Raw genomic sequence first — 27,837 nt, 5'->3', positions numbered from 1 at the left:
CAATCAAATCTACCTGATTGGCCACTTGAAATGGTGGCCATTTTCCAAGATGGCCGCCAAAAAAGACCCCAGAAATTGATTTATTGCATAGAATTGACCTAGCAAATTATGATACATGTTGAGTTTCGTGCTTGTATGTGCTCAAGAGCAATACAATGAAATCTACCTGATTGGCCACTTCAAATGGTGGCCATTTTCCAAGATGGAAAGATGTCAGTCCTGATGCTGTTGCATACGCTCTCTTCTATTGTCCCTCAGTGAGATTTCTAAGATTAATTTAGCCCTTCCAGGGTTTGTAGTCTTTGTACATAGTTCATTTGTGAAACACTGAATCTCAGTTATGTGCCTTTTTGCTTGATTTTTGCTTGATTGAATTTCCAATGACTTCATCATAGAAGGAAACAAAAATTGTAGTGAATGTTAAATTATCTTAAAAAATCTGCTAAATTAATTGCAATTAATGAAGTTCTAGTGTCTTATTTGGTGGCCATCTTTAAAAATGGCTGCCATATTACATTTTCAAGTTGCAAATGAGGTGGATTTGATTATATTGCTCTTTAGCACAAACACACAAAATTACATACTTGTATCATCATTTTCTTGCTCACTTCTGGGCTAAATTCAGTCTTTTGCCGGCCATATTGTAAAATGGCTTCCATTTCAAGTGGCGAGTCAGGTAGATTTGATTGTATTGTTTTTTTAGCACATTCATGCCAAAATTCATGCTTGTATAATAACTTGCTTGATCAATTCTGTGCAACAAATCCATTTCTATGGTATTTTTTGGCGGCCATCTTAGAAAATGGCCATCATTTAAACTGGAAAATCAGTTAGAATGTATTGTGTTGGTCTTAGGCACATACCTTCCAAATTTCATGGCTGTATCATAATTTCCTTTGTCAATTCTGTACAACAAATCAATTTTTAGAGTTTTTCATGGTGGCCATTTTGGAAAATGGCCGCCATTAAAAATGGCAAATCAGGCAGATTTTATTGTATTGGTCTTGAGCACATACATGCCTAATTTCATGCTTGTATCATAATATCTTTGGTCAATTCTGAGCAATAAATCAATTTTTGGGGTCTTTTTTGGCGGCCATCTTGGAAAATGGCTGCCATTTCAAGTGGCCAATCAGGTAGATTTGATTGTATTGGTCTTGAGCACATACCTGCCGAATTCCACGCTTGTATCATAATTTGCACGATTTTTCCTGTAGCCGCTCTACTATCAAGGCTCATTTTGGCAGCTGTGGCCTACTGGTTAGGGCTTCGGACTTGTAACCGGAGGGTTGCCGGTTCGAACCCCGACCAGTAGGCACGGCTGAAGTGCCCTTGAGCAAGGCACCTAACCCCTCACTGCTCCCCGAGCGCCGCTGTTGTAGCAGGCAGCTCACTGCGCCGGGATTAGTGTGTGGCCCACTTCCCCGATAACGACGGAGACACGCTCTTAAGAGGGTTTTCTACGATTCATCTTACGATCGTTCGTTTGGTTTTTCCGACTGTTTCCCGAACATGCTCGTAGCGTGAACGCGCGTGCACTGCTCTTAAGGTGCTCTTAAGGGGAGCTGTCCACGTTAATAGTTCTGAAATATCCTCTGATTTGACGGTGATGTCAGGTGACTGCACGTCACAGCTATAGGCCTACCATTTAAGCTTCGGATCTACACATTCATTCACATCAATACGAAAATAGAAACACTTTGACATCTGCATGTAAGCATCCCAAGTAGGTTATATACCACACAGAGACATAAATAATTGTAATTATTTTAAGATTAGATTGTTGCACCATGCAATAATATTTTGCACTTAAGAACACGTTTGAAGATAAGAAAGAAGTCGAGTAAGAAAGAGAGGAAATGTGTAGGCTTAGATTTTGATGCAGTAGGCTACAGACTAAACCACATGTTGCTTTCTCTGCTTTTTACCTCATAGGCCTAATAAAATATTCACTTAGCAAAGATAATGTCAAACTATTCTGGCAACGTCTCGTTTCACAACTTGATTGCTTTTCATCACATTATTATGACCATTAAATGTAGGCTATTTTGCACGCTAAAATCTGATTCATCACAGGTAAACACAATAAAGAATGGGAACGTAAATTGGATTATGTATTCTAAGTTGTAATTCCTCTGTATGTCCTGTTGGTGACCTCAGTGAGAAGTACTGTTAAGACGCTCTTAGCCGGTAACGAGTACCCTGGAGCACTCGTAGATCTACGAGTGTTTTCACGAGGCTCTTAAGCTACGATGGTTTCGGGAAACAGTCGGCAAATCTTAAGACGTTCGTAAGATGGACTTTACGACGCTCTTAGGCTTAAGATGCTTTCGGGGAAGTGGGCCCTGGTGTTCAGTGTGTGCTGAGTGTGTTTCACTAATTCACGGATTGGGATAAATGCAGAGACCAAATTTCCCTCACGGGATCAAAAGAGTATCCTATACTATACTACTACTATTTTATTGACTCTGACACTGAATGTTTGCAAAATCCCGATGTAAATGGAAAACTGTTTTCTAAGACTCAAAAGTGCTTGTCCCAAGGAGAAGTACAAACTGTTATTTGAACTAACTACGTTATGAATTGCATCCATACATCAGCCTTTTAACTGCGTTAGTGTTACAATTGCAAGGGAACGAACGTCTTAAAGTGGCAGGCACTCAATTAGACCTATACACTACTGAACTTTATTGAATACTACCTCTGACTAAGAATGCATTACTTTGCACTTGTATAGTCTTTTATTTTGGAATTTTAAGAGCAATAAACATAAATTGCAATGTTAAGGAATTCATGTTTTTTTCATTCAGATATATAAATCAACATGTATAAATTGCTATAGTCAATTAATGGGGAGATAATCGATAATCGAAATCGAATCGGACTGAAAAAATGAATCGTTAGATTAATCGATGCATCGAAAAAATAAATCGCTAGATTAATCGTTTAAAAAATAATCGTTTATCCCAGCCCTAATTTTCATGCATTTTCATTTTTTTTACCGGGTGGTGCAAATCACTCATTCCGCAAATCACTTTTTTTCCGTAAAAGTCTAGTGGAGCTACATACCCACCAAATTTCATGTGCCCCAGTGTTTCCGTGTCCCGGGTATTGTTGACCAAAAATTCAGGAAGTAGATGACGGGGGAAAAAAAAAAAAAACTTCGCTAGCAGCGGTCATAATAATGAGATAGATACTGAAATGTAAATTCATTCCAGACTGACTTTCAGAGCAAATTCAAATGTGCTAACAAGTTAGTCTGGGCTCACCAAGGCATGAATGCTAAGCTGCAAAACAGGTATGAATAATCTTGTTTTGAAAATACCCTGAATTCAAAGTTGTGATCATTTATTTCCCTTTTTATTTTTTTTCCATTTTCCTCAGAGTTAAAGTGTTTAATTCTCACCCTTCTGATACATATAATTACAATCACAGGCTATAATATATTAAACAAAGTTTGTTAGCGCATATAACCACAATCACATCACAGGCTTTATCACCCGGAGAGAAGAAATACTCTTTTCTGATTGGCTGGTGGGGTGGCTATTAATTTTGAATAACAGGACACCGTTCCATATCAATGCTTATGAATGGTAACTATAACAACCATTGTAGGACGACGGTTGCAGCGCTCTAGAATCTTTGGTTGCAGGCTTCGCAACAATGGAATCAACTGTAAACAAGCTAACTGTCCATGCTATCGCTGTTTTATAGGGCCAACGAAAGTTGTACAACAAGCTGAACTAGTGAGCTTCTTTTTAAATGGAACCGCGTGTTTCCTTTGCTTTACAGTGGCAACCGGGTGATAAGCGGGATAACAGCCTTCGAGGTGTGTCCAGTTATACGGAATTAATGGACTCGGGCGGTGCGCGTCGGGGAGTTTTTTGCCCCTCGCCCTCGTCCATTAATTCCGTATAACAGGACACCTCGGTGGCCATTATCCCTTACATAACATACAAGTTATAAAATACAACACGATAGCATTATATTCTCTTTGGGTTGTTGCCCAAAATATGCACTATATATCCAGCCATGTCTTCAATGGCATAAATGTATCTGGATTACTTTTAGATCATCGATACCAGTCACTTTACTTTAGATATGGAGCCCTTAGCTTCCGGGGGCAGAGGATGACCACTTCCAAAAGATGACCACTTCCAGGGGGTGAAGACATTCAGAGGGTGAAGACATCCTCGTGGTCTCTGGACTCTATTTCATCCCCAAGTGCATGATGGTGCGATATGGGCCCGGTCCTCCCCACAGACCCCTGAAAAGCAAACAACAGATTCTACTTCAGATGGAGCCTTCATGAGGAAGTAAACAACAGATTCTACATCAGCTGATGAAGCCTCCACTAGGAGGGAAATAAGAGATTTCTATATATGCCCCACGATGATACAGCACATGATGTACACCTACCCAACAGAGAAAAGAGCAGAATCCTTACACAGCAGATCATAACCATTTAATAGCTGATACATGTTCATTGTGTAGTGATTGAAGTAAAATTGTGAATTTCTACACTGAATTTTTCATTTTCTCTCTGTCACACTCAATCCAATTTTGATAATTTTTCTCCTCCAGAGTGTTTAGTGCATTTTGATGAAGATGTTTGTCCTCCGGCCCCGTGTTGCTGTGAAGGCCATGGTCTATGTACTCACTTGAGCAGGCCGTGCCAGTAGAGGTGGGGCATGACGTCAGCCTTCATGTAGTACATGGTCCTCCTCTCCTTGCTCTGGTCCAGGGGGAAGGTCTCCAGAGGTTGGAAGGAGTAGTCAAACTCAGCCAGGATGACCGTGTTGTAGCTGGTCACCAGAGGACAGGAGGTGTAGCCATCGTACTACCAACACAACAGAGCAGGGAGATAGATGACTAATCAAATTCTGATCATTTAAATAATAAATAGAACCAACAGACATTGGGCCCCACTTAATAACAGGTAGAGAGCAAAGTCACTTAATGAGTAAAGTGTCTTGTGTGTAAACTAAAGCTATCGTGTGCATTGAGTAAAGTGTCTTGTGTGTAAACTAAAGCTATCGTGTGCATTGAGTAAAGTGTCTTGTGTGTAAACTAAAGCCATCATGTGCATTGAGTAAAGTGTCTTGTGTGTATACTAAAGCTATCGTGTGGCATGTGGGAGCATTGAGCTGACCCACCGATCTTTGAGCTTGGGATCTTGCCCATCTTAGTAAATTAGCAAATAGATTTTCTTCGTTATTAAGTTAGCTTTAGTAAGATTTTGTACTTAGTTAAGACAGTAGACTTTGCACTTTGCCTGCTATTTAAATTAGACTAGATATTTAAACAAAGCACTTTACAGAATACAGAACCAGAACCCCTAGAGCAAGCACAAGGTGACAGTGGCAAGAAAAACAGGCTTTTTAGAAACATTTTGTTTTGACGAAAAAGAAAAACATTTTGTACCTTAGAAACAAACATCGAACACTACCTTGTCCTATTGAGGGAAACGGCACATTATCTTTTGGATGTAATCGAACACCTCACCTTCTTATCAGGCATGTTTTTCTTCATTATTTTGTTGATTGTCCGGTCAAGCACGCCCGACTGTGCAGCTGTAAAACAGGTCAAACGCCTCAAGAGCCTGATAGCAGATCTCACAGTTCACAGCTCAAGAGCCTGAAAGCAGATCTCACAGTCTGTTCCCTGCTCACCTCACTGGCAGTACTGCTACACAGTGACTATAGGGGAGACACACAGCACTGCCTGGGAAATATCACAATGAGGTGTCAGTCTCATCACAAAGAGATGACAATACGTTCAACAGACAACTCATCAACATACTGTGTGTGTAAAAAACAAAAGGCCCAAGTGCTCTTGAGCCTCACTAAATGTTAATAAGTGTTCATTTCAGTCCCGCTGTTTGAATATCTTAACGGTCATGTTTTCTGCTGCCTCTGGTAGTGTTTGTAAACCTGGTTGCACAGGGAGGAAGTGGTGAGTCCCTCTCAACGGAATGTAATTAGTCATGTTTCCTTATGGTTGTTGCACATATCCCTCTGCCTCTATAAACTGGAAAACAACACCTATCTGACCATTACGACGAACTGATCATGGAGAAAATATGGCCCTTCTAATTTATTTGTAATTTTATTTATACGAATAGTGTTGTGCGTGTTGCTGACTGGCTGCAATAGCGTTGTGTGTGCAAGGGTGTGTTGCTGACTGGCTGCAATAGCGTTGTGTGTGCAAGGGTGTGTTGCTGACCGGCTGCAATAGCGTTGTGTGTGCAAGGGTGTGTTGCTGACCGGCTGCAATAGTGTTGTGTGTGTTTCCAACCGGCTGCAATAGCATTGTGTGTGTTGCTGATCGTGGCCATAGACCTCTGAAGTTCGCCTTCAAAAAAGAACCAAAACGGCCATCTTTGCCCATATAAGGAGATCCGGTTGTTAATTGAAGCTAACTACCTATGGCAAGTTGCATTGCAAGTTAGCTCTGGGGTTAGCTCTGGGGTTTAACAGGTGCGATAATTCAAAATCCCCATGTTATTTTCCCATAGGAAAAATCACCAGATACCGGATGTCAAAGATGGCAGCTTTTTTGAAGGCGAACTTCAGAGGTCTATAGCATGGTGTGTGTTGCTGACCGGCTGCAATAGCGTTGTGTGTGTTTCTGTTCGTGGCAATAGCATTGTGTGTGTTGCTGACCGGCTGCAATAGTGTTGTTCACACAGAACAGGCCCCTATGTAAGGAGATACAGGGTTTGCTGAACTAATAGACATCAAGCCCACCTGTGGTAAGTGTACAAGTGTAAGCACTAATCACACTGGCCCTGCCCTGGAGGTGTGTAGCCTGCTCCGGGGTCACTCACCCACAGCAGCAGCCGTCCTGGCGGTGGGCAGGTTGGTGCAGTCTCCGATGCCAAACACATTGGGGTAGACATTGTGCTGAAGCGTCTCCTTGTTGAGGTTGAGCCAGCCGGCCTCGTCGGCCAGTGGAGATCCCTTCAAGACATCAGGGGGGCCCATTGGGGGGGTCACATGCAGCATCTCATACTGGGGACACAACCAGGAGCACACAGCCATTACAGCCAGAGGTCATTACAGCCAGAGGTCACTATAGGCAGAGGTCACTAAAGGAGGTTTAATACAGGAACACACAGCTAAAGCTAGAAGTCATTACAGTCTTTGTTATGGGGTTTGATAATTCAAGGCAAATTCCTGTTCACAAACACTTAAAGATAGAAAAACTTCCTTTCACATCATAATGGTGAGATAAGTAATTACCTCAAACACTTTAGTCTCTCCAGGTTTGTCCAGGTTCTCAAACACGGCTTCCCGCTTGTCTGCCCTGACTTCGATGAGGTTCTGTCGGAGATTTACATTCATGTCTCGAGACTTGACAACCTCCCACAGAGAGTCTGCGTATTTCTTGACCGCAAACAAAACGGGTAGAGACGTGTTGTATATGATGTTTGCATTTGACCTCTTGCCAGTCTGAAAGAGAAACACCCTAAAAATATCAATATATTATTCGATCACCATGAGAAATCAAAATGAACAAAACACGTAAAAGTTGTGATCAACATTTTCCCCCTTCATTGCATTTTCATGCTCTTTTTCCCTTCGATAAGATTGCACATCACATTATGCACATCACTTTGCACGGTCAATTTCAAACATAGTTGTCACAACCTTTCTCAGGAATGCATCAGACAGGTACATGATTTTCTGCGGAGCCCCAGGACACTTTATCGGTGTGTTGGGGAAGGTGAAGATAGCGTTTCCCTCCTTGAAGTCTTGCAGGGCTTTCCAGGTCTTCTGCACGGTCTTCACTGAGTAGTTGGAGCCAATCTTGGGGTGTTCAAACCCCTCTGGAAGACCTTTAATCTACGGAATTTGACATAATGATAATTCAATGCTAATAGAAAAGTCTGATATAGCTGATGTTTTAACTTCTAACCCAATAGCCTACAGTACACACAGTTAGGCTTGGGTATCGAATATCGAGTATTGGTTGGAACCGGGACTATCTTTGCGATTTTCCCGGAATCGTTCAAAAGTTTAAATTTCGATTCCTAGTTTCGATTCCCAGTCCGCCGACCGGAAGAAGAAACGGCTGAACACCACACCAAGCGCATAGTTCATAGAATTAAAATTCATGGAGAAGGTCAGACTATTTCATTCAAAAGCAGGGTTCCCGCGAATCCTTAAATAGTCTTAAATACAACTGAATTTTCAAAAGAGAGGTATTAAATGTGCGTATGGGACCGCCAGCGAGTGCAAGAGAGCGAGTGATGTCTCAATCCAGTTTCGTGTATTTAAAACGCAATTGTATAAGTGACTAGGCTATTAGGCTACGGGAGGAAGTGTAGTGGTTGCAGAGTGAAGATGTTTTTCACGGGTGTGGTTAAAGGTGTGAAAACGGTAATAATACAGTAGGCCTATGTACAAAATAATATGCCGTAGCTGAGGCCAGAGAGATATACAGGTAGCCTACGTGGAATGAGGAAGCCTACGGTAGAATGAGCGGGAGAAAGAGCGATAGGTTGGCCATACGTTCGGATTTAGGCCGGACATATTGATTTTAAAAGCCCTGTCCGGCGTCCGGCGCAGCCTCAAGCCGGACGCTCATTTGTTCTCCTTTTTGGAGTTGCGCTTGGCATCTAAAATCGTTGCTCGGATGCAGCATCGTTTCACAAACTATGGACGCGAAGACTGCTGCTCAAATTATGTGCAGTGCGTCGCAATCAGGAGGAAATACTGTATGTTAAGTTGATTATGTTTGCATCTTTCCAGCGTGTGTTGCTGGCCTAGCCTGGAAGAAAATGTTATAATAGCCTACCTGTAATATCTGCCAGCAGCTTGCTTGCCAGCGTTTCCCAGTAGGCTAGGCCTACTTAGCAAAAGTTGTGAACTATAACCGCATATTTTTTGAATGTCGGCGACTGGCTACATAAAAAAAAAACGTGCGTTCATAATACGTGCGTGCTTAAGATGAAACCAGCAGTTTTCAGCAGGATCGATCACGCGAGGAGGACCTGTCTCTTAATTAATTTAAAACAAGTCAATGGTTTTACAATGTTTCAGTCAAGCTTTGGTTGGTTTAGATACAACTGGTATGCAAAATGTAAAGTAGTGGATTAACTTTAATTTGCTGTGCTGCATATTGGACAATAGATGCACATAGTAAATTATATAAAGTAGGCTTATTAAAATATGTAAATAGCTTAGTCTAACTTTGAAAAAATATTGAAGGGAATCCAGTCCAGTGCACATGTCTTTGGCAAGTAGCCTAGGCTACTACAGACACAGGTGAAGAACAGTCAGCCTCAGCAGTAAGCAAAACCACAGCCAGCTTCAAAAGCAATCAGCCCAGACCCTAAAATTGGGCATTTATAGCTTTGAAGGTAATTCACACACAATTATTTTTCTTTCGCCAAAATATATTTGGTAACTTCTGTAGACATCCAAAATGGAGTGGGGGTTAAAATTAGTAGGGAAAAAAAACTATTGCATAAAGTCATATATATCTTTTTGCCGTGGTATAGTCTTAAGTTTCATTTAGATGTCTTGAAAAGGTCTTAAAAGTCTTTAAATTTGCACTTGGAAAATGTGCAGATACCCTGAGAAAGACCGTTGGTTAGCTTGCTCATTTAAAATATCCTAAACTTTTTTTGACCCTGCCTCTTAAAAAAATCGGAATCGAGAATCGTTAGGAACCGGAATCGAAATAAGAAATCGGAATTGGAATCGGAATCGTTCAAATTCAAACGATACCAAACCCTACACACAGTACAGTATTCGTACACGAAAGTCGCAAATGCCCCCAGTTAAAGGTGCAGTCAGCAATCGTGCACGATTTCAAGTCTATAATTTTTTTTGTCACATTCAGCAAACATCTCCTCAAGATCAGCTAGCCGCCCATTTCATGAGTACACTGTAAAAAAACGGTCTCTTTAGGCAGCCCAGGCTTCGAAAACTGGTAACAAACAAAGTGGGAGCAGCCTGTCCACCAAACAAAAACAAAATCCTGCGTGGAGTTTCTCTGGGAATACTGAAGGGAGGGGTGAGCTACCTCTCTGGTGTGTTTTGTTTGGACAAAAGCGTCTGCTAATAAATTTCAATAGAAACATAAACATAAACAAAAGCGACTTCCTGTGCAATCACTGACTGCACCTTTAAATTCATTATGTCTGTTTTTAAAAAGCAAACAACTCTCAAGAAATATACCTTTAATATTTCCCAATTTCCCAAATAGGTGCATGTAATGAAGTAATAAACATATCGTATAGGTCTACGTGTGGCCGAGACGTGTGTGTTGCGAGTGTCGGGTGCTTCCTGTGTTGTTTAAGAGCATTACCTTCTCATAGTGGAGCTGGAGGCCTAGGGCCACAATGAGATACTCATAGGAAATCTGCAACGGTTCAGAAACAGCCGTCAGACGGTTCAGACACCTTTATCCCACATTACACATTACATTACAGACATTAAATTACTAGACATCAGTGGTTTGGCTTCTCTGACAATAGACAACATGGTTGGCAGGAAACAAACAGAATAAAATAAAAGAATATGAGGCACCAAAGTAAAGTATTTGTGATCATAAACTAACTTTGTTCAACTATGACCTACCTCTTTCCCGCAGTCTGTGCGAACAGAGTTGTTGTCTGGGTTAACCTCCATCACTCTGGATTTGACCCACTTCACCCCAGAGGGGATGACGCTAGACGTTGGCCGACCAGACGACTCCACGCTCTTAGCTCCAGCACCCACCAGTGTCCATATGGGCTGGTAGTAATGCATCTACAAACATTCACATTTCAGGGATTTCTGCATGAACACATGCCCTCTATTCGTATGTTACGAGAAAACACAACCATGTGATACAACATAGGTATCATATTTACATATTATTCACAGACAGGACACATAAGTAGGCCTAATATGACTGTGTAAAGACGACCAATGCAATATACAAATAAATGAGCATCGAATTTGATGTATGGGTCGTTTTAGGATGTGGAGCAGGCCAGAATATGCAGTTTTGAGGACAACAGTTGGTGAGGATACTGTGTCAGCCCCAAAATTACAAGGTGTCCTTAGTTGGAGATTGATTAGGATACCTCACTTGGCTCCACTATGGCAACATTCTCGGCTCCAACTTTCCGCTTCATGCGGGCGCCCATTGTGATGCCTCCACTCCCTCCCCCCAGCACCAGAACCTTCACATGCTCCTTGGACTCTGTTCGGTGGGTGGTGTGGAAGCACTGGTAGCTCGTCCTCTGGCAACTCCGCCTCCAGGACATTTGTGCGCGCAGAGCAGACGCTGTCATGACTGCTGAGGGGGAAAGGTTGTGTGCTAGAATCATACTTCAGACTTAATGCAGTGTGGGAGACACCTAGACAGCATTTACAAAAATGTAGCCTAGAGTTACCCTTTTTGTGCAACGTTATAACGTTACTGTGCAGACTGAACTTTCTCTCGGAGGTTTGTCTTGTTGACAGGTCGAAGTCTATTTTTGACGAGTCATAATGACTTAAGCTAACAGTGACGCTAATACGCCCTCTGTGATAGTGAAGGCACAATTCGTAGGCCTAATGGTTTATGCTCAGATCAAACGTGTCGTAGGCTAGGCTAGGCTACTTGACCTGTGCTATGGGCCCACAAATGAACTTGGGTGGTCCTGGTCCGCGCCCTAGGCTACAAACAAATAGGCCTACGGTTATAGCGAGCCCTTTTTATGTGATATTTTTAAAACCTCACTTTAAATCGATGCCCTAAGATTGCCTACCTTGTCGTTTGTCTAGTTCATTCAGCGTAGGCTTGGTTTTCCGACTCTTGTTCACTTGTAATATGCAGGTTGAGCAGCAGTGCAGATAAGGTGGACAAGTTCAATGTCAACATTTCACTCCCACATACTGTAGCAGAGAGACTTTGCCACGTGTTACGGATCTCGATTACCTTATTTACTGCAGATGTGACTCCGATTCAAGAAATGGTGACATAACCACACTAACTTTGCGTTGAGCCAATTTAACCTATTCTGTGCCGTGAAAAAATATGGGTTAGTACGAAAATGTCATTTGTGTCCATGACAAATAAAACTACATAGGCCTAACTAAAACTTTTTTGAGCCTTTGCAAAACAAAAAAAAAACACGAGCTATTTTTGGACTCGAACGAGCGCTCCTCCACTGACATAGGCTACGAGATAGAGGCTGACGCGCTAACCAACAGCTACCTAACACTTGCATTACTAGACAACAAGATTTCTTCCGCAACGTTGCCATGTTAATTTAGGATAGAAGCATTTTCACAGAGATAGGCTACATAACGTTTTCCACAAACGCAACAACGCTGCATTGCATTCTCTTGATGGCTGTAAGGGATAGCTAATCTTCTAAAGACGAAATCAAGTACCGGAAAAATGGCCTCGCTGTAGGCTATGGGTCTAAAATCGCCCCACATTTAAATCACGTTGCCAGCAGCCAGTGGGTATTGCTATAATCTGTTGCATGCACTTTGAAAGAAGCTTGATATGGCGCTCCTGATAACGCGCATGCCTATTATGTAGGCCTATGCGTTTTGTGTGTCATGGGATCAAACCCAGCTGACATTGTTCATATTTTTTCAGTACACCTGTTTAATATTGTAATTTAAACTCTTCCTTAACAACATGCTCTAATGCAGCCAAGTCTATTTAGGCCTACCGAAGCACCGAAGCGAGCTATATCTCTCCACCTCTCCAAAGTTAGCATGAGCTGCAGCTGCACTCTCAACATGAACTTAGATCTGCAACTAGTTCCGCGGTCTTCAACTAATCGCAGAATTAGTTTTTGTAATTATTATGGACACCTCAATACCATATTCGCTTGATCCGCTTCTGTTGCTCTTCTGTCTGTTGACACTGTTACCTCAAAATACACCGCTAGGGGCAATATTACAGTTTTTGCTCTTCTCCTTTCACACCTTTTGCAGAATTTGTCTCATTATGTCAAAACTCTACACGCAGGCCAATAAGAAATAGCACTGGGAGATAAACAACTCACATCTATGCCAGAATGAAACACTGCAATCAAAACTCAAAAATCTTTTCTAAACAAAACCACACAGTACCGCTTATGGATCCTGCCTTCTGTGCAGATCTGTTCACAAGTCCTGGTCGACATTGCAGATGATGTCCTCTCAGGTTAGGCAACGGGTAAAATATCACCTTCTGTGCCATATGCACCCTTGAACTGACCCTACCTCAATGTCTCTGCATTCCCTTCCATTGCTTGCAAAAGAGCCATGCAGGTATGTGGTTGGTGGACATATATTCACTGGCGCACTGAAAATAATTTAGTGTGTATTAGAGGGTTTTTTTCCAACTGCACACTAAATCTTGTCACACCATTTTCTAAACATGTCTTTCAAACACCATAACTCCACACCAAATCTGCAAAATATACGAATTCACGAATACACGATTTAGGCCTACCTCTATTAGATATACCCTTTAAATCTGTTCCTAGGGGATTTCAGGCTGAAATGTTCAGAACCCAATGCAGATGAATTGGAAAAAGTCGACTTTTACGTAAAACTTGTGTTTTGTCCCCAAGTTACCATTAGCTCAATGTTGTTTTCTGTGCCGCCGGAAATTCTTTAGGAACGCACATGTTCATTTCTGCAGGGTCTAGGCCTATGGATATACATACTTTTTACCTGTTGGCTGTAAAATACTGAATTTCACAAATTATTTGGGGGAAATCACTGTTTGGTTTCAATATTACTTAATGTTTACTGTGTATTTCAACTTCTCTCTGCATATGAACAAATGCATATCTAATATACACATAGGGTACATATTTATACCCAAACATGTTTACATTAAGACCATATTTGAACCAACACATTAGAAATCAGGAGGTTAGCCATCAGCTCTTTTTTTATAACTCAGGTTTTCTGTTGTTTTGCTGACTAACCGCAGCCTGTCATCTGAGACATATGGCAGTTGCAGACAGGTAGGGTTGTGGGTCACAACTTCACAAATACATTTGATTAGAAGAAGACTAAGCAAAACAAGAGAACATCTGAGGACAAAAAAACAAGCGTAACAACTATAGGGTCAGTTGAAATTACAGTTTTTTACAATTGTTTACACACGTTTTCAAAACTCTGTGTCTATTTTTCAAAACTCCACACACAAAACCCACAACTGCTCATACAAAATGAAAAATGCCGCAAATCTCCAGCAAAATGACACACAACATTCAAAATGTCAAAAACACATGTTTAAAGCAAACATTCGCCTCACATTACAAACACTTTTGTCATAATATGACATTTTGGATACATCAACACACTGTTGCTCAAAACCTAAAGCTCTTCTGTCTTAGGCTTTATATGTATTTACATACAAGAGTGAAAGTTACGGTATCAACAAAGAGAAGTTGAAATACACAGTAAAAATGCAAGCAATATTGAAACCAAAAATAGTGATTTTTCCCAAATAATTTGCTGTTGTGAATACAGTATTTTACAGCAAAGAAGAATACAGTGACCACCAGATGTAGTTTTGAAAACACTGATTTAGTTTTTTTCTAAAGACAAGTGTGTGTGTGTGTGTGTGTGGGGGGGGGGGTCGTGTACAGTATCAGTATGTATTCATAGGCCTATAGACCCTTTCAACTGCAGAAACAAACAATTCTAAGCGTTCCTAAGGCATTTCTGGAGGCACAGAAAAATGTATTGAGCTACAGTAATGGCACTGTAACATGGGGACAAACAAAAATAGAGTAAAAAGACAAATTTTACATAAAGTCAACTTTTTGTAGAACATTACTGTAAGCTAAAGTCCGATTACTGTAATTTTCAAAGTATCTGCATTGGTTCTGAATATTTCAACCGGAAATCCTCTAGGAGCAGATTGAAGGGGTCTATACCAATATAGAGAGTATATCTATTCATAGACCTATACTAAGGCAATGATTGGATGGTGTTCAGTAAAGTAAAGAGTGTTTGCACATGTGAAGAGAAAGAGTGAAGCACTGGTGATTTAGTGTGGCATTTTGATGGGTTGTGTTTGAAGAACGAAATCAAGTTACTTCCTGTTAGATTTTTGTGTGTTAGGTAGAAAATTGTGTGTGGTGTTTTGCAAAATGTGTTTTAGTCAATTGAAAACTGAGTCAAACACTGAGAATTAGTGTATGGTTTTGCAGATTTGGTGTGGGGTTATGATGTTTGGAAGACATGTTTAGAAAATTGTGTGACAAGCAAAGATTTAGTGTGTAAGCAGTTGAAAAAAACTGTAAGAGAATACAGCACCCTTGAGATGCTTACATTTCCATTATGACTTAGATGACCAAGTTCTAGACTCTAGAGATCATTGTAATCATTCTTTATAAAACACAACACAATAAAATAGGCCTACAATAACAATGGTCAATGGAAATGGATTTCTCTTCATTTGATCCCTTTTGACCTGTTGGCCATGACCTTTTACAGTTTTTTTCAACTGCTTACACACTAAATCTTTGCTTGTCACACAATTTTCTAAACATGTCCTCTAAACATCATGGTGTTCAGTAAAGTAAAGAGTGTTTGCACATGTGAAGAGAAAGAGTGAAGCACTGGTGATTTAGTGTGGCATTTTGATGGGTTGTGTTTGAAGAACGAAATCAAGTTACTTCCTGTTAGATTTTTGTGTGTTAGGTAGAAAATTGTGTGTGGTGTTTTGCAAAATGTGTTTTAGTCAATTGAAAACTGAGTCAAACACTGAGAATTAGTATATGGTTTTGCAGATTTGGTGTCGGGTTATGATGTTTGGAGGACATGTTTAGAAAATTGTGTGACAAGCAAAGATTTTGTGTGTAAGCAGTTGAAAAAAACTGTAAAAATAGAGAAAATACAGCAATCGGACTTTAGCTTACAGTAATGTTCTACAAAAAGTTGATATACTTTTTACTGTGTATTTCAACTTCTCTTTGTTGATATCGTAACTTTCACTCTTGTATGGAAATACATATAGAAAGCCTAAGACAGAAGAGCTTTAGGTTTTGAGCAACAGTGTGTACATGATGTATCCAAAATGTCATATTATGACAAAAGTGTTTGTAATGTGAGGCGAATGTTTGCTTTAAACATGTGTTTTTGACATTTTGAATGTTGTGTGTCATTTTGCTGGAGATTTGAGGCATTTTGCATTTTGTGTGAGCAGTTGTGGGTTTTGTGTGTGGAGTTTTGAAAAATAGACACAGAGTTTTGAAAACGTGTGTAAACAATTGTAAAAAACTGTAAACTATCTCTTAAATTGAAGGCTATTGTAAATATTAATGACATAGACATTTTTGGTGAAACTGAGAGATATATATCACAGATATACAAATGAAAGCTCTTGATCAGCTTTTATACTGTCAAAAGGACAACATTGTTTTAAAAGTAATTTTAGAGCAATTTTAGGCCCTCCTGTAAAGTGATCACTTATGCCCCCTGGTCCTAAACCATCGATATGTTATAAAACACAATTTATAATTTCTTCACAATGTAATGAAGATCGAATCTTAGGCATCCATCCAAATCCATTCATTGACGAATTTTGAGGGTTGGTAACGTGAACAACTAAGTAGGCCTAAATGATTCGTCTACCAGCTCATTAGAATATTCCTATGAATCTGTTGCTACTTAGGAACCATTTACAGGACTGTTACAGGCAGATTTTGCTTCAGGGATGGTTGACAGAAATCTTGGAAGTTGGTTAGCTACATTATCTCGGTTATGAGGTAACACAAACCCATTTTCTTTCGAAATTAGATTCACAGTCAGCAGTTGCCTTCGCAACTGTGTGGGAGAGCGAGCGCAGGAGAGAGAGGAAGAGAGAGGGAGGTAGAGAGGGACAGAGAGAGAAAGAGAGAAAGGAAGAGGGGAGGCATATGAATTCCCTACAAGCACGGACCTGCATTAAGTCTTGTGCTGATAAGCGAGCAGCTCCGCCCTTTATTGTAGGATTGGTGTCTGTCTGCTATGAATGGAGCGTGATTTTGGTGAGTGATGGACGATTCCTCTTACTCATTTTTTATTTAAAAGCATCATTGTTGAGTTAGAAGTCGCCTACATAGGCTACGGAATCCGCATTCTTGCCGAAGTGTTTCCGTTGCTCGTTCTGTAGCCCTAACATCATTCCATGCATGCTCTTCTAGAACATGTTATGTCTGTGACACGGCGGGGTTTACCTTTATGCGCTACGACATTCATAACAGTGCGTCTATTTCCCACTTCAACGATCGAGCTTGGAAAAGCAGATCCTCAACTACACATTTCGCCGTTGGTTTGTTGGCTACCCAGTAAGTAAGTGATCTGTCACGAAATTGGCTATCTATATTATTGTTGTGCTTAAGTTTATGTCATAGGCTAGTCAGAGTCGAATATTGGTTATAGCGGAGAACTCATTCATTCATATAATTGCATCTGTATTAGGTGCATAACAGAGTTTGTCTCAGAATATTCTCATGCTTTTTGTGTTTCTGAGTAGAATTAATAGCATAAAAATCAACATGTCAGAATACAAGTTGTGGTCCAGGCAACAAAAGATGAACCAATCAGGATTTGGTATTTAGAAAACAAAATTGTCCATGGAAGCTCAGTCTAAGTCTGTAATCACAGTTACACACTACAGTGTGTTATTTTTTCTAACTTAATGTGTAATGTGAGATCAGTGCTTCATCATCCTTTTTTCCTATGTTTGTTAGCTACTCTAATGATGGCGAGAAAGCTAATTTCCCTCCAGTGTACCTTTCAGTTACCTGATTCCTGAGTGCTGACATCAGCACCTCGGCCTGCCCTGCAGTGTAGGGGGCTGGGGAGTGATGCTGCTGGCCCCTGGGGCTCGCAGAGTTGCCTGCCGCTCTGCGCGGATCTCATTAAGAAAAAACAGGACGGCCCCGCAGACACAACACACTGCTCGCTGTGGGGCACAGACACCAACACACTGACTCCCTCTACTCCAGCTCACTGTGGGGCACAGACACCAACACTGACTCCCTCTACACCAGTTCACTGTGGGGCACAGACACCAACACACTGACTCCCTCTACATAGCTCGCTGTGGGGCACAGACACCAACACACTGACTCCCTCTACTCCAGCTCACTGTGGGGCACAGACACCAACACTGACTCCCTCTACACCAGTTCACTGTGGGGCACAGACACCAACACACTGACTCCCTCTACATAGCTCCGTGTGGGGCACAGACACCAACACACTGACTCCCTCTACACCAGCTCGCTGTGGGGCACATCTACAATTACCCCCTGCAGCTGCTGTCGTACCAGCACATTCTCATTCTCACACACACACACAAACACACGCACATGTCATTGTCTCTTTGTGTCTTGTCATTCCCTTGACAAGACACAAAGAGCAAGAACACTGTTGAATTAAACATGCAGAAATCTCTTGAAAGGTGACATGTATTTGTGGCAAGTCTTTGTTTGTGTTATGGGGAGATAACCTGCTGTTTTCTTTGTGTGTGTGTGTCTGTGTGTGTGTGCAGAGGTGTGTGTGTTTACCGAGGAACCCTTGACTTCACCTGGAGATACCCTGATGTTAAGGCAGGTTGGAGGAGAGACGTGTGTGTTGGTAAGAACACCTGTGAGTGTGAACTTCAGCACCATTTGGTTTAGATAAATATAAATAACAGATACGTTTAGATAAATATAAATAATATAAGTTTAGATAAATATAAACAACAGATATGTGGGGTATACTACGATTCTCGATTAGTGGGTTAGCGAGGTATGTTGTGCTCAAAGCCAGGGTATGCTGTGGCACGAAAGTGGATCTGTTTTAGCGTCGCTATATCACCATGGTATCTTATGCTCGCAACTAAACCTGGTCGAGAGGAGGTTATGTGCTAAGTTATAGCTCAAATCGTGTAATCTACCGCCCACTAACCAATCAATTGTCTTGAAAAACGAAGTTATCTCACGTGTAGGATTCTGTCATATATCTTACAGGTGGAGCTCCGCCTCTACAAACATTTTGGATCTCAAATGCGCTTTAGTGTTGTGCGTGCAAATATGCCACTATGGACGTGCATACCATACAACATCTGATGACAATCTATTTATTTGATGTTATGCTAGACACTAAAAATGACCGCAGTGTAGATTACACTATCGCTCATAAATGCGGAAGTAATTGTTTTTTAATATAGGCGGTCTTGTGCGTCTCCACGTTTACGATTGGCCAACGTCATCCCAACACAGAGAACGCGCACAGATCTGAGCTGAAAGCCTAGTTTGACAAATATATCACGTAACTGCTATCGTAGTATCACTTAACGTATACCCCTGAGTCAAGGCTTTGTGAAGCCTCGATATGTCTACATAGCCTAGATATGTCTAACGTGCTTCGTAGTATACCCCAATGTTTAGATAAATATAAATAACACATACTGTTTGGCATGTGATGTGTAAGTCCTTTTGTCATCTCTCCTGTGTTCAGACATACGTATAATCAATGTTTTTGGAATAAATTTAGAAAGCAAAATAGCATAACTAAATCCAAGAAAGGTAAACATGAAAGCCACATCCAAACCTCTCGGCCACAGTGACCCCTTAACAAAGGGCTTGCAGACGGAGAGCATGTAAACACCTTCTTGTAAACACCACACACTGGCCCTTTGTGTCACACTGTGTGCTGGCCCTGTGAGATAAATTGGAAGGTCTGCCATTATTTCATGTGTATGTGTGTGGGTGAGTTAGAGCCTTGTCCATCTGTGTGTGTGTGTGTGTGTGTGTGTGTGTGTGTGTGTGTGTGTGTGTGTGTGTGTATGTATGTGTGAGTCACATCTTTTAGTATGTGTGTGTGTGTGTGTCACATCTTTTAGTTTGTGTGTGTGTGTGTGTGTGTGAATGATAGCTGGCATGTTAGTGTGTTCAGCCTTGCCTTACGGTGTGTTTGTGTGTATGTATGTGACGTGTGTGTGTGTGTGTGTATGTGGGAAGAGGGGCAGGGCTAGCACAGGGACATGTGAGCTCCTATGAGAGTAGCGTAGCTCCAGTGAACCTGCGCTAACTTGGGTCATTAAGTTACAGGCTGCTGGGTGTCTGAGGTGTGTGTGTTCAGTCGCTGTGTGTGAATGCGTGTGTTCAGTTTTGTATGTGTGCTTCTAGAGCGCTGCTGTAGGATGAGAGCTGACGGCCCCACTCGGCGTGCGTACAGCTGACCCCCCCACATACACACACACTCACGCCTGCGGTGCCTGCAGTGCAACACTGAGGACATGAGGGTGGGGAAGGTGTCTCCAGCAGGTAAAACCATCTCTCTCCACCACAGGCCACACCAGGAGATAACAGGTTAGGTTTTTCTGGTTAAAAGATGTCTTCGAGATGATTCGTTTTGGAGAGCCCTTATTGCATCGGTTTGAATCGAAGCCCCATTATTATTTGGGCAGTGTATTTTCATCTGCCAGGTATGAAAAAGACTTTTGCTTTTTTGCTTGTTTTGCTCTTGTCTGTTGATAGAGCTGTGAGGGATGCACCTGTAATGACACACACCTGAGGTATAGACACACACCTGAGGTGGCTATGCTTTTACGCACCTGCAATATCGGTAGCTGTTTTAGACTATGTGGTGTGTGTATGTGTAGTGTGTTTTAGAGTCGGATTATAATATCTGCCGTAGGAATCACTCCGACCTGCGTGCTGGAACAGTGGTTGTTTTTGATCGTTTTTTGATCAGGCAGCTTGGGAGACACCCTGAGTGTTGTGTGGAGCTGAAGCAGCAGGTATTTCAGATCGTATCACCCCCGGTCTCCATTTAGCCCGGTCGAGTAGATGCGTAAACACCACACAGAGCACCGAAGGCCGTTCAATTATTAATGTGTGAATAGGGTTGGATTGCTCTAAAGGGCTTCTCACCTCAGCAAGTCCTCTTCCTGTTTGGGTTAACCAATACGTCTCAGTTAGGGATGAGTTACCCCATTTGTGTGTGTCTGTGCATAGACTTGTGTAATTTACTCTGTGTGTTTGTCTGTGTAGACTTGTGTGATTTACTATGTGTGTGTGTGTGTGTGTGTGTGTGCATAGACTTGTGTGATTTACCCTGTGTGTGTTTGTGTAAACTTGTGATTAACACTGTGTGTGTGCGTATGTGTGTATGATTTATCCTGTGTGTGTGTGTGTGTGTGTGTAGACTTGATTTCCCCCATGTGGTATGTGTGCCGGGTAGGGCTGATTTGCTAGTATTCAGACCTAAAGATCTAAAGTTTTCATTTCATTTGGTCCTCGTAATGGTGAGTGTGTTGTGTGTTTGGTCCTCGTAATGGTGAGTGTGTTAGTGTGTTGTGTATTTGGTCCTCGTAATGGTGAGTGTGTTAGTGTATTGTGTGTTTGGTCCTCGTAATGGTGAGTGTGTTAGTGTGTTGTGTGTTTGGTCCTCGTAATGATGAGTGTGTTACTGTGTTGTATGTTTGGTCCTCGTAATGATGAGTGTGTTAGTGTGTTGTGTGTTTGGTCCTCGTTATGGTGAGTGTGTTGTGTGTTTGGTCCTCGTAATGGTGAGTGTGTTAGTGTGTTGTGTGTTTGGTCCTCGTAATGGTGAGTGTGTTAGTGTGTTGTGTGTTTGGTCCTGCTCCTCTCTAGCCCCTGCTGGACCACAGCCAACCGCTCCTGCTGACCAATAGTAGAGAGAGCCCTGAGCAGCAGCCCTGAGCAGCAGCCCTGAGCACCATAAAAACTCTGCTCTAATGGTCGCTGACTCACAGCCTGCCTCCGGTGGCAGTGCAAGCTACCAGCTGTGCTCATGACACTCACACACTCTTTCTGTCTCTCTCTCTCTCTCTCACACACACACACACACACACACACAGCAGAGTAGTAGTGCTGGTGGTTGATAGGAGCATGCAGTGTGTCCCGTGTGGACTCAGAGCTCAGCTGTGTGAAGGTTTCATTTTGGAACTGTCATTCACTGTGTGACGCTGTGTGTACCCTCTGTGTGACATGTGTGTGACGCTGTGTGTACCCTCTGTATGAAGTGTGTGTGTGTGTGTGTACCCTCTGTGTGATGTGTGTGTGTACCCTCTGTGTGACGTGTGTGTGTGTGTGTGTACCCTCTGTGTGATGTGTGTGTGATGTGTGTGTGTGTGTACCCTCTGTGTGACGTGTGTGTGTACCCTCTGTGTGACATGTGTGTGTGTGTGATATGTGTGTGTGTGTACCCTCTGTGTGACGTGTGTGTGTACCCTCTGGGTGACGTGTGTGTGTGTGATGTGTGTGTGTACCCTCTGTGTGACGTGTGTGTGTGTGATGTGTGTGTGTACCCTCTGTGTGACGTGTGTGTGATGTGTGTGTGTGTACCCTCTGTGTGACGTGTGTGTGATGTGTGTGTGTGTACCCTCTGTGTGACGTGTGTGTGATGTGTGTGTGTGTACCCTCTGTGTGACGTGTGTGTGTACCCTCTGTATGATGTGTGTGTGTACCCTCTGTGTGACGTGTGTGTGCCGCTTTGTGCTCATTGACTTTGTGGCTAGTCTGTGGTGTGTGTGATGTGTGTGTCCTGATGACCTCCATCCTCTTACCATCACAGCCAGGTGTGTGTGGTGATGGTTGTTTCTGAAGGCGTAGAGCCCATATGCAGTGTGTGTGTGGTGATGGTTGTGTCTGAATGCGTAGAGCCCATATGTGTGTGTGTGTGTGTGTGTGTGTGTGTGTGTGAGAGTTTATGTGTATGTAGTGAGTGATTGTGTCTGAAGGCGTAGAGTCCATATGTAATGGCCGTGTGTAATGTGTGTGTGTGGGGGGGGGGGGGGGGGTAAGTAACTGTATCTTCCTACTCTGCTCTGGGTACAGTAGGTAGACATGTGCAGACAGCATACAGCCACATTCCAGCGCAGAAACACACGTACACACACACACACACAACTTCACGCTCTGTTTGCAGAAGCCTGTGAGGACAGGTATTAAGCTTTGCTGTGCTCTGCTGTCCAGCGCCTCTCTCTGTGGGTCATCGTGTGAGCCGATGAGGTTTTGGTTGGTTTGAGTGTAAAATGTGTGTGTGTGTGTGTGGGGGGGGAGCGTCGCCTTCTCCCCTACGTAGCGGGTGTGTCTCCTGCCTCCGGTGAGTTACTGACCGCTTAACTCTGTGTGTGCCGCGTAAGCATGACTGCGGTGTGGATGGACGATGGCGGCAAGATGGCTGAGGACGTTAGTGCCGTGGAGAGGAGGCTGGACGCCACACAGGAAAGAGTCCAAACAAGGTAGATGACATCACACATCATGGAGCTGACGCCGACGTCTTGTCCGGTGTAGTCGGGTTAACCTCACAGCGGTGGAAAAACTGGAGGCAGTGCGTCAGATGTTTGGGCAAAGGCAGTTGTAAGCGTTTTATTTACTTTCAGATAAGCATGCCAGTCAGGAGAAAGAAAAAAAATAACTAACTGAAATAAACAAAAAAAAGAAAAAAAAATCTCCAATGCAACAACTCTCAACACTAAAACTTAAACTTCCAAAATAGCTTCAATAATCACAACTCAAAAAAATAACAATTCTCCCCTCACAAGTATTGACTGATGCGTACAGCTATTCAAGGTCTAGGTGCTGTCTCAAGCTCACTTCAGGCTCCTTCTCTCTTTTAGACCTGTTTTGGCCAAGAATATATTTTGCCTGGCCTGACCCACTATAACAACCAAAATCAATCATCTCTACAAACATACATTTCTGGTTCAAATATCACCATACATAGTCAACACAATACTCTCCACATGTTTAACTGCCTAGCATCATTATACATCCTCTGTATCCCCCTTAAAGGAACACGCCACCCAAAATCAGTAGTGATATATGTTCTTACCGTAACTTTCACGAGTTGAGTCGTACCTCTCCCGCGTCGGTAGGTGCACTCAAACGCTCTGTCGCGCGGCGCGAATGTGTTAGCATGTTGCTATGCTAGCGGGCTCCGCCGTGGCCGTAGAGAGAGGCACATAGCAGTTTTCAAACACCTCCACGTTTTACCTACTTAAATACAGTTGCACGAGTAGTTGATGAAAAATGTTAGGGCACACAACATGAAACGTGACGATTTTCCAAGCGAATAAACATGAGAACTACAATGTGTGGCGCAATAGCACTTGGGAGTACTTCGACCTAGCGTGGTAATATTATTAACACCTAATTGTAGATCCTATCCACCACAGAGTTTAGAATCCATGCTGGATCGACCCTCAGCCTCTCCCTCCCCTCTGAGCGAGAGAGGCACACACACTAGAGATGCGCTGATGGGCTATTATTTCAACCATAACTGCATAGCAAAACTTATCATCCATCAGCCATCCATTAGCACCAAAGTTTGTTGACCAATTTTCAAAACTGCACCTGCCCACCATCCGCTGGTTGTTTTAATGTAGGCTATATGGGTGATGCAGCGCTGCTGACGTGAGGCTAGAAAGCCATTGCCTGTTCTAGAATGACTGATCTAATGCAGCAAATATATTAAAAGGCAAAAGTCGTGCATTGGCTAGGCCTATCCCCAGAATATCAGCAGCAAACTCAGTCTCTGTCGCGCAAAACAGTCTCCAAATAAAACGCACATCGGCCTGTTGCCTATTCTGCCAGCTTGTGACAATATATCGTCCAAAATGCTTGATTGCATTGCATTTTCCACATTTTTAGCTACATTTTCATGTACCACATCAGCATTTTTGTTCAGTGAATCTTTTGTAAATTGCTTTACAATTACCGTCGGGCCTATAGGCCTATTGCCTGGCTTGCCTCAGCTTCGGTCACGTCTTTTTACAATTTTATCATTGTAATAAAAAACGCAATTTGCCACATAATTTCAGCATGCTCCTGGCCTACTAATTAATGCCTATTGTACTTTATTTTTTGCAAAAAGAAAGAAATCCTTGATAAAATAACAAGGCATTCACATTATAGGCTACTTTACACACTGTTATGTCAGGTTGACTGACAAGCCTGTTCTGAAGACTCCCATTCATTTTGACTGCACGAGCGCGTCTTTTTCAGACAGACATCGCAATTCATTTTATAGCAGGCCATCGGACAAATATGACGCCTCGATATTAAAGAAACTCCGACTCCATTCATTCTGAAAGTCCACCGCACAACAATGCAACGTGCATGTTCACATTTTTAGTAACAACCGCCAAACTTGCTTGCTTGCCTTACACATCTAAGTTTTCCGACTATTTTTCTTACCTTCTTTTTCCGCTGTGGATGTTAGTGAGTTTGTAGAAGTTTTAGCTCTTACGTTCTGAACATCTCGCACTGCCATCGCACCGATGTCATTTCTTAGTCATATCACTCTCTGTCTCTCTTTTAAATGCCTATTCCCTGAATGGTAGGCTACAATTAGGCCTATGTGTTTTATATATAGGCTAATATCTAAACAAAATAACCCAGGCAGTCTCATCTAGGATATAACACAGGTTGAAGTTGGTTCTATTTAGGGAGGTGAACATCTGTAGATGACTCAGAAATGACATCGGAAGACAAGGAGTGAATATGGCAAGAGGCAAGCCGAAGTCTGCTGACAAGGGCCCGACGGTAATTGTAAAGCAATTTACAAAAGATTCACTGAACAAAAATGCTGATGTGGTACATGAAAATGTAGCTAAAAATGTGGAGAATGCAATGCAATCAAGCATTTTGGACGATATATTGTCACAAGCTGGCAGAATAGGCAACAGGCCGATGTGCGTTTTATTTGGAGACTGTTTTGCGCGACAGAGACTGAGTTTGCTGCTGATATTCTGGGGATAGGCCTAGCCAATGCACGACTTTTGCCTTTTAATATATTTGCTGCATTAGATCAGTCTTTCTAGAACAGGCAAGGGCTTTCTAGCCTCACGTCAGCAGCGCTGCATCACCCATATAGCCTACATTAAAACAACCAGCGGATGGTGGGCAGGTGCAGTTTTGAAAATTGGTCAACAAACTTTGGTGCTGATGGATGGCTGATGGATGATAAGTTTTGCTATGCAGTTATGGTTGAAATAATAGCCCATCAGCGCATCTCTAGTGTGTGTGCCTCTCTCGCTCAGAGGGGAGGGAGAGGCTGAGGGTCGATCCAGCATGGATTCTAAACTCTGTGGTGGATAGGATCTACAATTAGGTGTTAATAATATTACCACGCTAGGTCGAAGTACTCCCAAGTGCTATTGCGCCACACATTGTAGTTCTCATGTTTATTCGCTTGGAAAATCGTCACGTTTCATGTTGTGTGCCCTAACATTTTTCATCAACTACTCGTGCAACTGTATTTAAGTAGGTAAAACTTGGAGGTGTTTGAATACTGCTATGTGCCTCTCTCTACGGCCACGGCAGAGCCCGCTAGCATAGCAACATGCTAACACATTCGCGCCGCGCGACAGAGCGTTTGAGTGCACCTACCGACGCGGGAGAGGTACGACTCAACTCGTGAAAGTTACGGTAAGAACATATATCACTACTGATTTTGGGTGGCGTGTTCCTTTAAATATTCCCCTAACACATGAAAGACAAAAACACCCCTCTTCAAAAACATCCCACACACTTGATCCCCGCACATCTCTGACGTCACATCCCCCAATGCACAAATTTCTTCCCGACTTCACGTCGGATCCTTTCCCAGCCTACAGCACCCGGAAGCCAGCGTGGCTGCAGCGTGTAGTCTTTGTCCATGTTTGTGAACTGTTCGCACCGTGTTTCATTGTCTTTGTCCATGTTTGTGTGTGTGCTGGAATACTATGTTTGTGCTAATGTGCTAATAAAAGGGTGTTCTTGAATCACGGTCTGAGTTCCGTTCAGATCAGCTGCATTCACTTTAGGGGTAGCCGCACCGCTACATCCGGACATCACACGTCATGGAGATGACGCTCTATCACTGGGCAGTATGACCAGGGTCAAGGTGTTCTTCCAGGGGTATGGGTGCTTTCCCCTCATTTACACGGAGCCCATGATCTGGTTTGTTCCTGTGTTTGGATGAAAACTGTGAATGGAGATTTAATACTTAAAGTCAGGTCACTGAGGGAAGTCTTAGCAGGTCTTTGTGTGAGATTATTGGGCTGTTATACTAATGACTTGTGGTCTCCCTCTGAATAGATCTAGGACATGAAAATGTACATTTGTCAGTATTTGATGCTTAATATATTTGTCAGCATTTCATGTTTAGTATCTTTGTAAGTATTTGATGTTAATTCGAGTTTGATTTTAATCTATCTGCCAGTATTTAAAGCTGCAGTAGGCAAGATTTTTTTTTAACATATTCACTGAAACCGACACTTTGCTCTGGCAGAACAACATAAATCAGATGGTTTTAGAAAAACCCCAGCAGTTCTACCTCCACCTAGAACCTGTTATTTGTTTTGCAAAAATCCACAGCTCCCGGTTCTTCTGGTCCAATCAGAGCAGGGCTGTGTGAGATCTGACTGTCAATCACAGTCTGCAGTCTGGTGCGCACTGACGAGCACAAACTCGATGAGAGGGTGCTCGGTTGTAGTGGGGGAGGGACAGAAGAATTGTAAACATTCAAAATGTTGGCTAAGTCCCCTCAGTCTTTCAGACTTGCCGCTTCTGCTGCATCTTTAATGTTGAATATATTTTGACATATCTCATGTTGAGTATTTGTGTCAGTGTTAAATTCCTCCTCACCTTCCCACAGGTTGTGTAGAGGAAGAGAGGCGTGTCCGAGCCAATGACCGAGTTTACAATGAGAAGTTCTCCTACGCAGTGAGTACACTACAGCTGTGTGTGTGTGTGTGTGTGTGTGTGTGTGTGTCTGTGTGTGTGAGAAGTAGACAAGAGAAGTAGACAATGTGACTCATCCTTCATCATTCAATAATGAGGCAACAATTGCACAAGGACAAAAACACCATTACCACCAAACATGCTCATGAGTC

At 42.4% G+C, this 27,837-nt stretch overlaps 2 protein-coding genes across 10 annotated transcripts in view; one reads left to right on the top strand and one right to left on the bottom strand.

The window, feature by feature from the left end:
• Positions 1 to 1,903: 1,903 nt before the first annotated feature.
• Positions 1,904 to 12,330, bottom strand: LOC143104536 (sulfide:quinone oxidoreductase, mitochondrial-like). 2 transcript variants are annotated; one of them, XM_076268636.1, is made up of 10 exons: positions 11,753 to 12,330; positions 11,084 to 11,298; positions 10,593 to 10,763; positions 10,321 to 10,374; positions 7,653 to 7,847; positions 7,245 to 7,454; positions 6,830 to 7,013; positions 5,506 to 5,573; positions 4,662 to 4,840; positions 1,904 to 4,267 (listed from the first exon to the last, which is right to left on the bottom strand). In XM_076268636.1, exons 2-10 carry the CDS (start codon positions 11,291 to 11,293, stop codon positions 4,210 to 4,212), a joined length of 1,329 nt encoding a protein of 442 aa, XP_076124751.1. In that variant the 5' UTR covers positions 11,294 to 11,298; positions 11,753 to 12,330; the 3' UTR covers positions 1,904 to 4,209. The 2 variants fall into 2 exon arrangements, with proteins under 2 accessions (XP_076124751.1, XP_076124758.1); XM_076268643.1 differs by having other exon boundaries at positions 11,084 to 11,295.
• A 4,563-nt stretch (positions 12,331 to 16,893) lies between these two features.
• The window catches only part of atp8b4 (ATPase phospholipid transporting 8B4), a 37,284-nt gene continuing 26,340 nt past the window's right edge, over positions 16,894 to 27,837 (top strand). Inside the window, exons 1-4 of one of the 8 annotated variants that reach the window (XM_076268581.1) lie at positions 16,894 to 16,981; positions 17,138 to 18,578; positions 23,101 to 23,199; positions 27,600 to 27,667. In XM_076268581.1, coding sequence (XP_076124696.1) covers positions 23,124 to 23,199; positions 27,600 to 27,667 — 144 coding nt within the window. In that variant the 5' untranslated portion in view covers positions 16,894 to 16,981; positions 17,138 to 18,578; positions 23,101 to 23,123. The other 7 variants (XM_076268611.1, XM_076268603.1, XM_076268586.1 and 4 more) reach the window with 7 other exon arrangements.

The sequence above is a fragment of the Alosa pseudoharengus genome, unplaced genomic scaffold (assembly GCF_046254945.1).
Source record: "Alosa pseudoharengus isolate Yale_2024_CS ecotype anadromous, Long Island Sound unplaced genomic scaffold, YU_APseudo_1.1 YU_APseudo_1.1_scf_10, whole genome shotgun sequence".
NCBI lineage: Eukaryota > Metazoa > Chordata > Actinopteri > Clupeiformes > Clupeidae > Alosa > Alosa pseudoharengus.
This window is presented reverse-complemented; position numbering and strand designations above follow the sequence as displayed.

What these genes read in the sequence shown, in the direction of transcription:
- LOC143104536 (XM_076268636.1), bottom strand. Translation starts at nt 11,293, where the DNA reads ATGACAGCGTCTGCTCTGCGCGCACAAATGTCCTGGAGGCGGAGTTGC. An exon ending in CTGATGCATTCCTGAGAAAG is followed by an intron (nt 7,455 to 7,652) that starts GTTGTGACAACT and finishes TTTCTCTTTCAG; the next exon opens with ACTGGCAAGAGGTCAAATGC. An exon ending in TACTGGCACGGCCTGCTCAA is followed by an intron (nt 4,268 to 4,661) that starts GTGAGTACATAG and finishes TTTGCTTTTCAG; the next exon opens with GGGTCTGTGGGGAGGACCGG.